The 12,903-nt window shown below is 38.6% G+C and overlaps 1 protein-coding gene across 1 annotated transcript in view; it reads right to left on the minus strand.

The window, feature by feature from the left end:
• OTUD7A (OTU deubiquitinase 7A) overlaps window positions 1-12,903 on the minus strand; it is a 999,311-nt gene that overhangs the window by 682,054 nt on the left and 304,354 nt on the right. The window contains exon 5 of the mRNA XM_044078484.1: window positions 7,149-7,250. Within this exon, the coding sequence (XP_043934419.1) occupies window positions 7,149-7,250 (102 nt within the window). The remainder of the gene's footprint in view (window positions 1-7,148; window positions 7,251-12,903) is intronic.

Genomic DNA, 12,903 nt, shown 5'->3' on the forward strand with positions numbered 1-12,903 from the left:
CAGTGTTATCTCCAAAGTCTAGAGAACTTCATATGTGAATGTGAATAGAGTAGTCATACTTTAAAAGGCTTTGCACAGATCAATGAAGATTGTCCATTCGCCATCCTTTTTCCATAGCTGAGAAGATTCTATTTGCAACAGCATAAATTGTTGTCAAGGTGTTGTGGACTCCCCTTAAGTCCCAGGTGTATGTTGTACCTCCCAAAGAAGATGCAGTGGACCTTCCAAGTTTGATATGAAGACTTTTAAGTCAACAACCTGTAGACTTTATTTTATTTGAGGTATCCTCACTCCAGTCATGATCAAACGTTTTTGCTTGACTTTCCCAACATTCTTACTGGCCATAGATTGGGTAGTAACATTCCTTGCATAGTCTGTATTAACTTTTGACTGTACATGCTGAGTTTGATCACAGTGGTAGTGTCATGTTACTGGCTTCTCAGCATTTTGTCTAATAGGTCAAGGATTTTACACTTCCACAATACTGTGGAAAAATAAATGTGAATAACTATTCCCACCTCAAAAACTTTTTCAGCATCTAAGCTGTAGATGTCTGGCAGCTGGCATGATGGTTAGGGCTGTGAGCTGTAGTTCCTGTCATTCAGAGTTTGAGTGCATCAGCCCTCCTTGAGCAACTAACTTTACCAGACATTGCTCCTGGGTTGCTTATGAAAAGGGACTATGTGTCCATCGGGCCTCGCTGGTTAATAAATTGGTATTCTTCTTTTTCTTCCTCTTCTTCTTCTAATTATTATATGAAGTCGAGTTTAGTAGTGCTTTATACATGTCCCATTAATAGGAGTGTCCTTCTGATATTATCTGAAATCTGTCTTCCTTTGACAAACATGCTCTGGTCTGAGCTAATGAGGTTAACAATATTTCTTTAAAGTAGGAAGACCCATAACTCATAACAATTTTACATTCTAGATTAGGATGGGGTAAAGGTCTATAAAATGACAATTTTGATTTTGATATACCATGTTTCCTGAAAGTCACATCTGTATGGTACCACAAAGATGAAACTTGTTGATTCATACACATCCCTTAGACAATGCACAAAAGCCATCTATATCATCCTTTTCCCCCATGCACCTATAGTTCTGTACAGGATGGTTATCTATTTGTGGAGATTTTTTACTTTTCAATAGCATAACATCTCCTGAATTTCAGCTACAGACATAGGAGTGGAAATATTATCTTGTTCCTCTGCATTGAGCTTAAACAGAAGGTTTTGGTTATAACGTCATTAGGTTTTCTGTGTATTGCTTATGGTTGACTCAGACAGCTCTGCAAAATCATTATCATCAGCCCTCTTTTTCCCATTTTTCTACATGGGGTCGGGGTGTTAACTGTCGCCAACTCTCTCGATTCAGTGCCACACTCCTGCCTTCTTCAACACTCATGCCTGACTGTCGCAGATCTTCTTTCACATAATCCATCCACCTCTTTGCTGGATGTCCTCACTTCCTCTTACATTCTTCCTGTCTGTTCCAAATCTTCCTCACCAGATTGTCTTCTGCTTTTCTACATATGTGCCCAAATCACAGTAGTCTGTTCTCTTTGATCTTTTCTGCAATTGGAGCTACTTTGGATTCTGCTCTTATGTCCTCATTTCTTCATCTGTCCCACAGTGTGCATTCTACCACCCTTCTCAGGCACTTCATTTCCATCACCTCTAGCTTCTTCAACTGTTGTGCTTTTACTGCCCAGGTTTCTGTACCATACAGTAGCATTGGTCACACCACTGTCTTGTACACCTTACTTTTCACCTTCTTTGGCATTCTTCTGTCATAGACTACACCTGATACTCTATGCCAGTTGGCTGCAGCCCCTCTGGTTCTAGCTTTGACCTCTTCATTCAGACTACCCTTCTCCTCAACTACTCCTCCCAGGTACCTGAAGCTGTTAACCTGTTCCACTATCTTCTCTTCTATCTCTATTCTCAGCTTCTTCTGAGTTCCCCAATTCGCTGCCATTACTACTATCTTATCTGTGCTTAGTTTCATCCCATGTGCCTTCAGATTTACATTCCATTCCCCTATCCTTTGCTGAAGTTCTAGCTCAGAGTCTGCCTGTACTGCCACATCATCTGCATACAGCAGCTTTGTTGACCTGTCCACTCCAACCTGTTTGCTAATGTAGTCCATCACCAGTATGAACAGCAGTGGGCTCAGAGCTGAACCCTGATGTACACCCACACCCACTGGGAACCCCACTGTGAGGCCAAACACTGTCTGTGCTTGAGTCATTGGGTCCTTGTACATAGCCTGCACTAATTCTACCAGTGTTTCTGGGACTTCAAACCACCGCAATACTGCCCAGATCAGCTTTCTTGGCACCTTGTCATATGCTTTCTCCAAATCTAGGAATGCCCAATTGGACTGTCTTCTCATCTCTAGCTTCTTCTCAAGTATCTATTTCAGTGAAAACATTGGGTCAGTTTTGCTGCATCCTGATCTGAATCCAAACTGCTCATCTCCCATCTTACATTCTACTACTCTGCGTATCCGTTTATCAATCACCCTCTCCAGAACTTTCATGCAATGTGATAGGAGTTTGATGCCTCTGTACTGCCCACAGTTGTGGATGTCCCCTTTGTTCTTGTACAATGGCATGAGTATGCTTATTCTCCAGTCATCTGGGATATGCCTTTCTCTCCACACACTGCTATTAGTACCCTCAGCAGCCATTTCTCCACTATCTCACCCATCATCTTTATCATATCTGCTGTGACTTCATCTAAGCCTGCTGCTTTCCCTGACTTCATCTTCCTTAGTGCTGTTCTTACTTCTTCTAGGGTGGGATCCTCTTCTTCTCTCATTGTAGGCTGTTTCTGGGGCAGTACAGCTTCTCTGGGGTTTTCTTTATTCAGAAGCTGCTAGAAATACTCCTTCCATCTGCCTTTGAAGTCCTCTGGGCTGGTGAGCAGGTTGTTGCTGGCATCCCTTATGAAGGGTGTCTATCTTCTTTATCTTTCTGTCTTTGCCTTGCAACCTGATATAGTTTTGTTGTGCCCTTTACTGAGTCACTTTTCAGAAGTTGGTACAGTGCCTCTGATGCCCTATTCTTTGCTATTGCAACTTCTTTTTTGGCCTCTTTGTTAGCCAACCAGTAGTCCTTCCTAGCCTGGTCAGTCTTTTCTGTCTCCCACTTCTTCCTGCACTCCTTTTTTCTTTTGATGACTTCCTGGACTTCTGCATTCCACCGCCAGCTTTCCTTATGGAATTTATTTCCCATACCTGGCTCAACCACATATCTTTTCTGTAGTCCTAACACATGCTGTTTTTAGGCACTGCCATTCTTCAACTTTACCTAGTTCCTCCTCTTCTTGGGGTGCTAGAGCCCTGCAAAGTACATGTTAAAAAATCAAGAATCAAGAATTTCACACCTACCAAGCAACACCCTTCCTGTTATTAGGCACTGAAGCTCTGTAACATAGTTTCTTATTGCATTTTCTCTAGGGTGTTACGTAAAATTCTTGACCCTTTTAGCTATATGATAGATCCATCTCCACTTTTCAGTCTGTATGTCCATCTTTTTTGGACTAAGGTCATATGTAGTTACTAGGCATATAGTCCAAGAGAACAATAAGAAGCCTAGCCCAAATTCCCAGTTACTCCAAAACACTGGTTAAGTGAATCGCTCAAGATCACACAGTAGGCAAATGAAGGTGAAAAGATTCAAATCCTGCACCCTTGACACAAGAAACAGTTAATTAACAAGTCAGAGCTTTAGTCCTTTGTCAGACCTCTGAACTGTCCATATTTTGGAGGAACATTCCTATTTTCATGTCTGATTTGGGATTTCCCTATTTTTTTGGGAAATGTCCCTATTTTTAGGCTTGACTTACCACTTCACACAATTTTCTGAATTTTCTTCATCATGTGTGATTTTTAAAGTTGTCTCATACACAGAAAAGTACAGTACATGACCAATATATTAGTGACAACAATAATTTAAAAAAGTAGACACTCATCTTTCAACTCACTTTTTCTGAAGCAAAAAATCTGTAGCCTTGTGTGTAGAATTTTGAGATGCAGTTCATTAAAGTCTACAGATTTAACACTGTCTCTTTGATAATGTGCTTTTATTTTCCACAGTTTCTGTCACTCTGTTTTTAAACAGGTGCTTTTGAGTAGTGTTCCACATTTCTACTGGAAGCAAGAAGAGTTTTGTGCTATCTGGTATTCAAAGTGTATGGTAATTAGATGCCCAGATTTTTACCTGGATGTTTCTATTTTTCAAGAGTCTTTGTTCCTATTTTCAGTGCCAGGTTGCGTTAGCTGCTGTAATGCACTATATATTTCTTGTCCCCATTTCATCTTCCTTGATTCTAGTGCTTGAAGTCATAAGGAGTCTTGAAGGTGCAGTAACTGTTGAGCCCACTGGCTAGCATCTCCCATGCAGTACCTGACAGCCATAGATTCAAATGTCTTTTAAGCATATCCCACAAGAATTTATGCATCGTTGGATCCTCCAAATAACTCACTGCAGACCTCAGGGATAATCATCTTTTGGCTTTAATATTTAAGTGTAATATTAAAATGTTAAATGCTAGTAAATTCAAGATTAGGTTTATTCTTCTTAATACAGAAAGTGTCATTTACTAATAGGGTTGGGATAGTTATGTTAAAGTTCAGAATTCTATGGGTTAGGGTACTAAGTAGACAAAGCCTATCAATCCTGCGTGAACAATTGTTACATGTGAATGAAGGACAGAAAATAAGACAGGCATCTTCCTAAAGTATCTGCACCAATCTACTAACTTCATTAACTGCAATGCCAAATAAACTTTTAGTTAGTGCTGATTGTTATGGTTTATTAGGAGAATACTTGGGACCTAATAGCTAATTAAAGTCTTTTACTGCCCTTGAATGATATCGCCCTCTGCACAATCTCAAGGTTCCATCTGGATCAATTTATGGGATGACTCGGGTGGAATACATACAGATGCTAATTCAGGTAGAAAGGGAGACATCCATATACTTCAAATCCTGCTAGACAACTACAGCTTTCCTCAGAAATTGTCAAAGATCTCTATATGTACAAAGCTGTGCAATTAAAAACACCACCCATGTCTCGTATCCAAGAGACAGTGAAGAAGCTATATTTTTCTTGTCTATGATACTTCTCTTGAAATGTTTCAGGGAAGGGAGCTGAATTTGTTAAAACAAAATGACATCAGAACTATGTCTTTTTTAACATGAAAGCAACAAAGCACTTGGGCACTGAAGACTGTTTCAGTATCTTCCATTTACAGTTTTATATACTGTTTTTTTCAATCGCAGCATAGAAAATGATTTAATTTTACTGCAGAACGCTTGTTGCAATGCTCTTCTTTTAACAGTTCCAAAGATGACATAGTAAATAATCATACGCACATCTGCACTTACACAATGAAGCCTACAGACAGAGCTATGTCTATGCAAGCAAAAATGACTGAGCTTTTGATACTGGATAGCCAGCCACCTTAACAGCAGTCCATCTTATACTGTAGTCATCATTATAAAACAAAGGCAGTGATGCTGCATACATTAAAACTTGCTTTACATATCTAGTACGTCATATCACAAAACTGTACATTTAAAGTAGTAATTGTATCATATTAGTATAACTCACTACTATCTACCAAACATGCTGTGTTGCTCATTAACTTATTTTTCATTTGCCCTTCTTGGAATGACAGTAAGAAAAGAAAACTTGTAAGCATAAACTTTGATAGTAAATATGAAATAAAATCATGAGTTGAACAGGCTTCTTTTTCTTTTTCTCATTTAACAGCCATACACTGAAAAAAACAAGGTTTTATTCTGTCTCCAGTGGTTACATATGCAAGTAATATATAACACAGCCTGATAAAATAAACTTCTTACTTATTCCAATAAAGATAAAAAAAAAATTAATGTATGAATACTGGCAAAATATGCTATAAACAAATAAAGATATAATGCTAACCTTAAGAAAAGAGGCTAATTTTTCTCAGTGACCCCAAGTAATCTACATAAAGTTCAATAACATTACAAAACAATACATAAACTGCAGTTAACAAAAGTTACATGCAGTGAATCTACGCTACTGGGAGGCTTTGTTGTTTTCAGATGATGTTACCCACGTATCCTCAGGAGGCCGTGATCTCCTGCATGCATTGAAATGGCACAGCTTGGTCTTTACAGGTGTGTAAGTGTGTTGGGGGTAGCAATTACCCAAAGTGGTGGAGTCTACGTATCTTGAGCTAGTGATCATGAGTGAAGGTAGGCAGGGCGAGGAGACCACTGGATAGCTGCAGTGGTGGACAGTACTGCTGACAAAGTATGAGACTGTGATAGTGAAACAAGAAATGAGTCACAGAATGAAGGTCTCAGTTTACAGGTCAGTCTACACCCTCAAATTTTCAAATGGTCATTCATTTTGGACAGTGATGGAAAGGATAATAAAACAAATACAAGAAGCCAAAATGAGGTTCCATTGCAGCGTACTTGGGATTTCTACCCTTGAAAAAAAGTGAGGGGCTCTGTGATTCAGAAGTAATTTGGAGTAGGTCTTCTGCTCTTCCTGAGAGGAGTCAGTGGTTTGAGCATCTTGTGAGGATACTGCCAACGTGTGTTCTTTTTGGGTCACTTCAAGGAAAGTTGCAAAGGACAAGGAAGTCTGGTTTACGCTGTTCAGCTTGCTGCCACTGCAGCTATATGATGGAAGGATGGCTGGATGGCTGGATGGATGGATGGATGGATGGATGGATGGATGGATGGGAGTATGGGTGGATAGATGAATGGGTGGAAGGAGTTGTCATTTGCATCCCACATCTGTAAATCTGCAATTTAGAAACAACAGGCTATTCATTATAAAGCATGTATACAGTATAACACAATAATTAACTTTGCTAACTTTCTTTTTCAGTCAAATAATCCTTAAAGCCTGATATATGCAAGTAGCTGTTTGGAACAGGTACTATGAATGAGATGCCAAGAGAACAAAACAGAGTTACTTTTCGCATTACATATAAATTATATTTCAACAGTGATACCTTGTAAATAGAGATGCACTTTTGCCATTATAAAAAAAAATCATTTATATCACACTTGAATATTTTTGTTTATTTTGCCAAGCAATTATCCATCATCAGAATGTTTTGAGACCTAGCAACTCACCTAATGAAGCAGCGTGTAAGAGACAATTTCCATCCCCTGTTGTAGCCAATGGCAACAGTCGCTTACAGCTTGTACATACTGTAGACCACCAGTTCAGACGACCTGAAAAGAAATTACTTATGAATGTTTTAATTGTAACCATGCTTAGATACAGTTAAGCCTTTGTTGTTTACTGACTCAAAGAAACACATATCTACTACAAAAATATATGACATTAAAATGTACTTAATACAATAATAATGGGAGACATGACGGTTCTTCACTTACAGGTCACAGAATTTAAGATATAACTGCTATGTTGACTGCATATTCATTTTAATCCTTGTTTCATCTTAGTGTTATAGTTTATAGGATTTGTTCCCATAGCTGCTGTTTTATTTATATATCCACATATTTATGCATTTGATTGATTAAAAGATATCTGGAACAATACTATCGAATATCATAAGCCAAGACTCAGATCATGTTACAAAACTTAAACAACATTGTAAAAGTTGCAGGATAAATGGATTTCAGTACATCCATTCTATACTGCTTGTTGCTATGACATATAAGGTTCCATGCAGGTAAGAGTAACCCCATACTAGCAGATGTGGCCTTGTTGCTATGACATATAAGGTTCCATGCAGGGAAGAGTAACCACCTACCAGCAGGTGTGGCCTTGTTGATATGACATATAAGGTTCCATGCAGGTAAGAGTAGCCACCTAACAGCAGATGTGGCGCTGTTGCTATGACATAAAAAATTCCATGTAGGTAAAAGTAGCCACCTAACAGCAGATGCAGCAGATTGTATTTCAGCATATCTCAAGCTCCTGATTGTTGAAGTCATTAGAAATGAATATCGAGGTGCCAGATATCCAATAAGCAAATATTTCATCCACTAGCATTTAGGCCAAAACATTACGATGTCATATATCTTGTGTCATATGATCACAGTACCTGGTAATATTTACCAGCCATCACCATAAGCAAGGTGAAAATATGTTAAGAAAGTGCACACAAATCATTTACCTTTCCATCCAGGATGAGCCCTTTCATTGTATTACTGCAAAACCTAAAATTATTTACACTGCTTACAAAAGTGAATCAAAGATTCTGTAGAGGCAGCATTAACGAGAAAGGTATGACACCAAATCTTGTTTTAGCACAAGTAATTATGAGAATAAATTCAGAGCAAACAAATCAAAATTCTAGAGGCCTGTAAAATTATTTTATAGAGGCGAGTACCCGGGTCAGGACAGCCACCTATTTATTTAACGGACAGTTATAGTGGCCAAATACTACATGGCATATTCTATGAGGTTCTAGAAAGATAAATCTGATTACTTTATTGTATCATGAATATAGAGATCTAAGTATAGAAGGAGAAGCAGGCATTAACATGTGTAGCACATATTGAGTAGGGGCCTACTACCAGTGCTTGCATGTTAGTGGCTTTATGCCAATTGCTCTAAAAGGCAAGTGCACCAAATCACCCTAGCTCAGTCTTAATTAATTACGTAGCCCACCCAACACCCTGCCATATTAAAATATATAGCGTACTAGAGCCCTAACTCTAACCTTAAAGATCACACTCAGCTCCTAACCCAAGTCCTTGGTCCCTAACCCTTAATTCCACTCCCTGTAATCCCAGATTCATAGATTCATAGATTGTTACTAGGCTAATGACCTGGGGGGGGGGGGGCTTTCTAAGCCTAGCCAAGTTTTTCCAAAAGAATAATGATGCCTTGCATCCAAATAGGACATTGAGGGCCAGGCATTTATAAGTTACCTCTGTCCATAAGAGACATGGGTGCCAGGCCTGCTGTGCATTTCCTATTTCTCATCCATTTGTCTAGGTTGTGCTTAAACTGGGTAATAGAAAAACTCAGCTTCACATAGATGGGAAGCCTGTTCCATAGGACAGGCAGTCAGTGGGACACAAATCTGTCTCTCCAACATGTTCTGTTTATATCAAAGACAAAATTCAAGTCCCTAGACATTGTATTTCTTGATTTACAAATATGTAGGAGATTCATAAGTGTGGGGTTTGTGGGTGCTTTGTAAGCCAGGCATCTGTTGGAGACTGAGTAGAGGAAAAGGGCTTTAAGGCACTCTGCATAAGGCAGGTTTGTTATGCCTTGTATTCTTTTTGTGAGGAACCTTTGAGGCCACTCTACTTGCTGCATATGCCTGGTCATGTACATACGAAAGGGAACACTGTACTCTATGATTGGTCTGATAAGGGTGCAGTGCATTGGGATAATGGCCTCTTTGAACCTGGATGCCATGCCCTTACTTTTAAGTTGCACAACATAAAAGGATTTCCTCACCACTGTGGTCATGCAGTGGTCGAAGGAAAAGCTACTGTCTATATCTGAACCCAGATCCCTGACCACTAGGTCAACCCTTAGAAGTATATTATCAACATGGTAATTAGCCAGGAAGGTTGATTTCCCAAAGGGTACAATTAATCACTAAATCTAAAACAACACTCCTCCTCCCTAATCCTAAGGTCACCTATCACTCCCTAAATCTAAAACTCTGCTGGAAGAGTGGAAACAGAAATATTTTAAGAACATATCTGTGGGTACTGGAGCTAGCCAGTCAACCACTTAGGTCTGAAGAGTACAGAGATAAAACAAAAACATCATGCGTTTCAGACACATTTTTAACAGTGTAATAAGTATTCATCTACTCAGCTAATACAGCTGAAGGCAGCCTAAGGAGGTTCCCGAGACAGAGGATATGAGTGACAGCAGCAGGCCTTATCCCTTCCTCATAGGCACATATATTTCATTATGGCACCATCTTATGTTTATGTCAAAGACATTGAAATTCAACAGCATAGGCTCCAGGGAAACCCTCCGCAGGTCACGCTTTGTACACTGTGCAGTGAAACAGGTTTCTGTTCTTGTTATTAATGCATGTGATGTAACACAAAGCTACCATTCTCGTTTGGGATCAGTCTGAGCTACAGAAATCTAATGGCAGTGATGACAAACAGTGTTACTGTTACCCAGCATTGTGATCCCATTTCTTGGCAGCAGCAGCATATCTGAGTTGGGTAGTTGTGGAATTATTCAGAAATGTTTCATCACTATGAAAGTCTACCATAAGAAGATACTTACATAACACTGTCTGCAAAAACATCCAGATCAGGCAAGCAGGGATACCATTAAAGACTACATTTTTAACATTAAAAGGGAAAGGGAGCAATGCAGCTATTAGAGAATGAACATTTCTAAAACCAGCAAAGAAGACTTTTACTTAGATAATCAGGACTAGAGAAGTCGGACAAAAAATAAATCACAATAAAATTGAGGAGTATTGTTTTAAATATATGCTAATGACTAAAAAAATTACAAATTTATAAGGATTCTGATTCATCATAGTCTATTATCCCTTGTGTTCTAAATTCAGCAATTCTGCTCCGTCCATTTCATTTCTAAGGAAACAGTTTAGTTGTCAGTCTATACTTACAGCTTTAGAGCTGAAGTAAATGTTTCAGTAATGAAAATACACTCCTGTACACTCCTGTCATGCACAATACAGAAATGAGTGCTCACATTACCACGTTCTGGCTGCTTGCAATTATTTGCCTGAAACAGATTCACACATTTTGTTGTCAAACATGCATTCTATTCATAAAGAAGCTGAATTACTATTATCTTGCACTGACATTTTTTTTTTGCTGTCCATGACTTGCAATGTTATTTTTCAATAGTGTAATAGTATTAACTTTATTGTTAGATGTAACTTAATACGAACGTTTAGCAGATGATAGACAAAGCTTGAGGTGGAACCTGCTGTTCTTCTAATTGTGGTTGACCTCCTTATCAAGGACTGCAAAGTTTCTGTGTCTGTAAGAACCTTATAACCTAAAACTGTGCCTTTCTTGGCCACCAAAGGACAACATGAGAATACTTTTCTTCCTTGTACTTGGCTATGAGAAGTATAGTTAGTAGAAATGCATAAAGAAAACTACAATTGAACAAGAAAGAGAAAACATCTTCACTTCCTCTTTATCCTGCTGCATAAATCAAAAGGGCAAATCACCATTAAGTGGGAAACAGGTCAGTTTCAAGACTGATCTATTTTGAGAAAATCCTAATCAGCCATAGCCTCTGTAATTAAAGCTCCAGGAGGGGATTGTGAATCTGGTTCACTGCATCTAGTGGCCCTTCAACTCTGGAAGCATGTGAACCTTTGAGATAAGAATACTCCTTTCATGGTCCTATGCCAGATTAACAGTACTTCTCTGCACAGGGTACAGTTTTATTCTCCCTTGCTTGTTTATTTACCATAGAATGTGCTAGTTGTTTGATCATATGGAGAGAGTCTGCAAGTTCTTTAGAGCCAGAAATACTGCCCTGAATTTCCAGTGGTTTATGTGTTGGCCATACACCCTGCCTCAAGCTGAAGCCAAGATGGGGTACCCAACCTGCAAGTGAAGCATCAACCAACAAGAATTGTGACAAGTTTGGATGCGTAAAGAAAAGATACACCAGTAGCTTGGTAGAGGTTTTCCACCATTCTTGCTTTCAGAAAGAAGGGGTCTGATACAAAGAAGAGGTCCACAAGTAAGTGTGGTTCGGTATCCACTGATATTCATAATTCTCTACAACACCGACAACTACTAGTACGTGACTCATGATATCAAGATTATGTCACCCATCAAAATCAATCTTGTCTCCCATCAAATCCAGAAAGTGCAGCAGCAAACCTTCATAGGTGTGCAGTAGCACTCCAGACAGCACCCCTTAAACAAAGGTGAGGACCCCCCCAGTACTTTTCCAACTTTCAGAGTCCTCAGTTATAGATACAGAAATTCATTCATCTCATTCATTCATTTTTAAACGAATGAATACCAGCACTGACAAACTGCTGATACTGAATGAATTCACTCAATGCATTTATAGTATACTCCACATCTGCCTTTTTGGCATTGCAAAATGCACCCCACAACAGCTTGAGACCCATTCACTTTGCCTTAGCTACAGGTTTATAGATGTGCCACTAAGCTCACCCAAGCACAGTCTAGCTGAAGTTGTATTGGTTTAATTTCCAGATAAATATTACATTAACCCCCCCCCAAAAAACATAAGTGCAATTATACTATAGCAGATTATATTAATGCTTTTCCATACAGTAGAAGAAAGTCTAATGGTAATCAGGCTCTTTCTTTTTTATATATGAAAAGGATTCTTACTGACTACTGAAGAGTCTTGTAATTGCATTATTTATAACCCTTTTTTCATGACTCCAAGCTCTTGGGAGACTTAAGTTATATGCAAGCAATTAGGTCCTTCCTGACATAGGAAAAGCAAGAAATTATATGTTACATTACAGTTACTGGTTTCAAGTATCCCCTTTCTTTTCATCTTATTTTTCTTTATTTCTTTTTTTCTTTTTTTTTTTTTGTTTTACAAAGAAAAGGTTAAACATTCTTGGGCCTGAAGAAATGCATAAATTGCAGTTTACAGAGATAATATAGGCTTACAATTGTGTCAGCATTCTGAAGTAAGAAAGTAAAGCATATCACATTTTTAAATCAGTTTTTCTACTCTGGCACAATAATTGCAAAATCAATGGATTCGAAAGTGTTTGTATGAGGCACTGAATAAGCTATTTGGCCTATCATTTCTCTTACTGATTTTCCAAAATGTTTGGAAGGACAGACATATTTTTTCAAGATACGGCACTTTTGTGGAACTGCTTCTTTTCTACGATACTTTATGAGATCTAGGTAGCTTAGGTGAAGGTTGTTGTAA

This window comes from Protopterus annectens, chromosome 7.part1 (genome assembly GCF_019279795.1).
Source record: "Protopterus annectens isolate FY-2018-M chromosome 7.part1, PAN1.0, whole genome shotgun sequence".
NCBI lineage: Eukaryota > Metazoa > Chordata > Ceratodontiformes > Protopteridae > Protopterus > Protopterus annectens.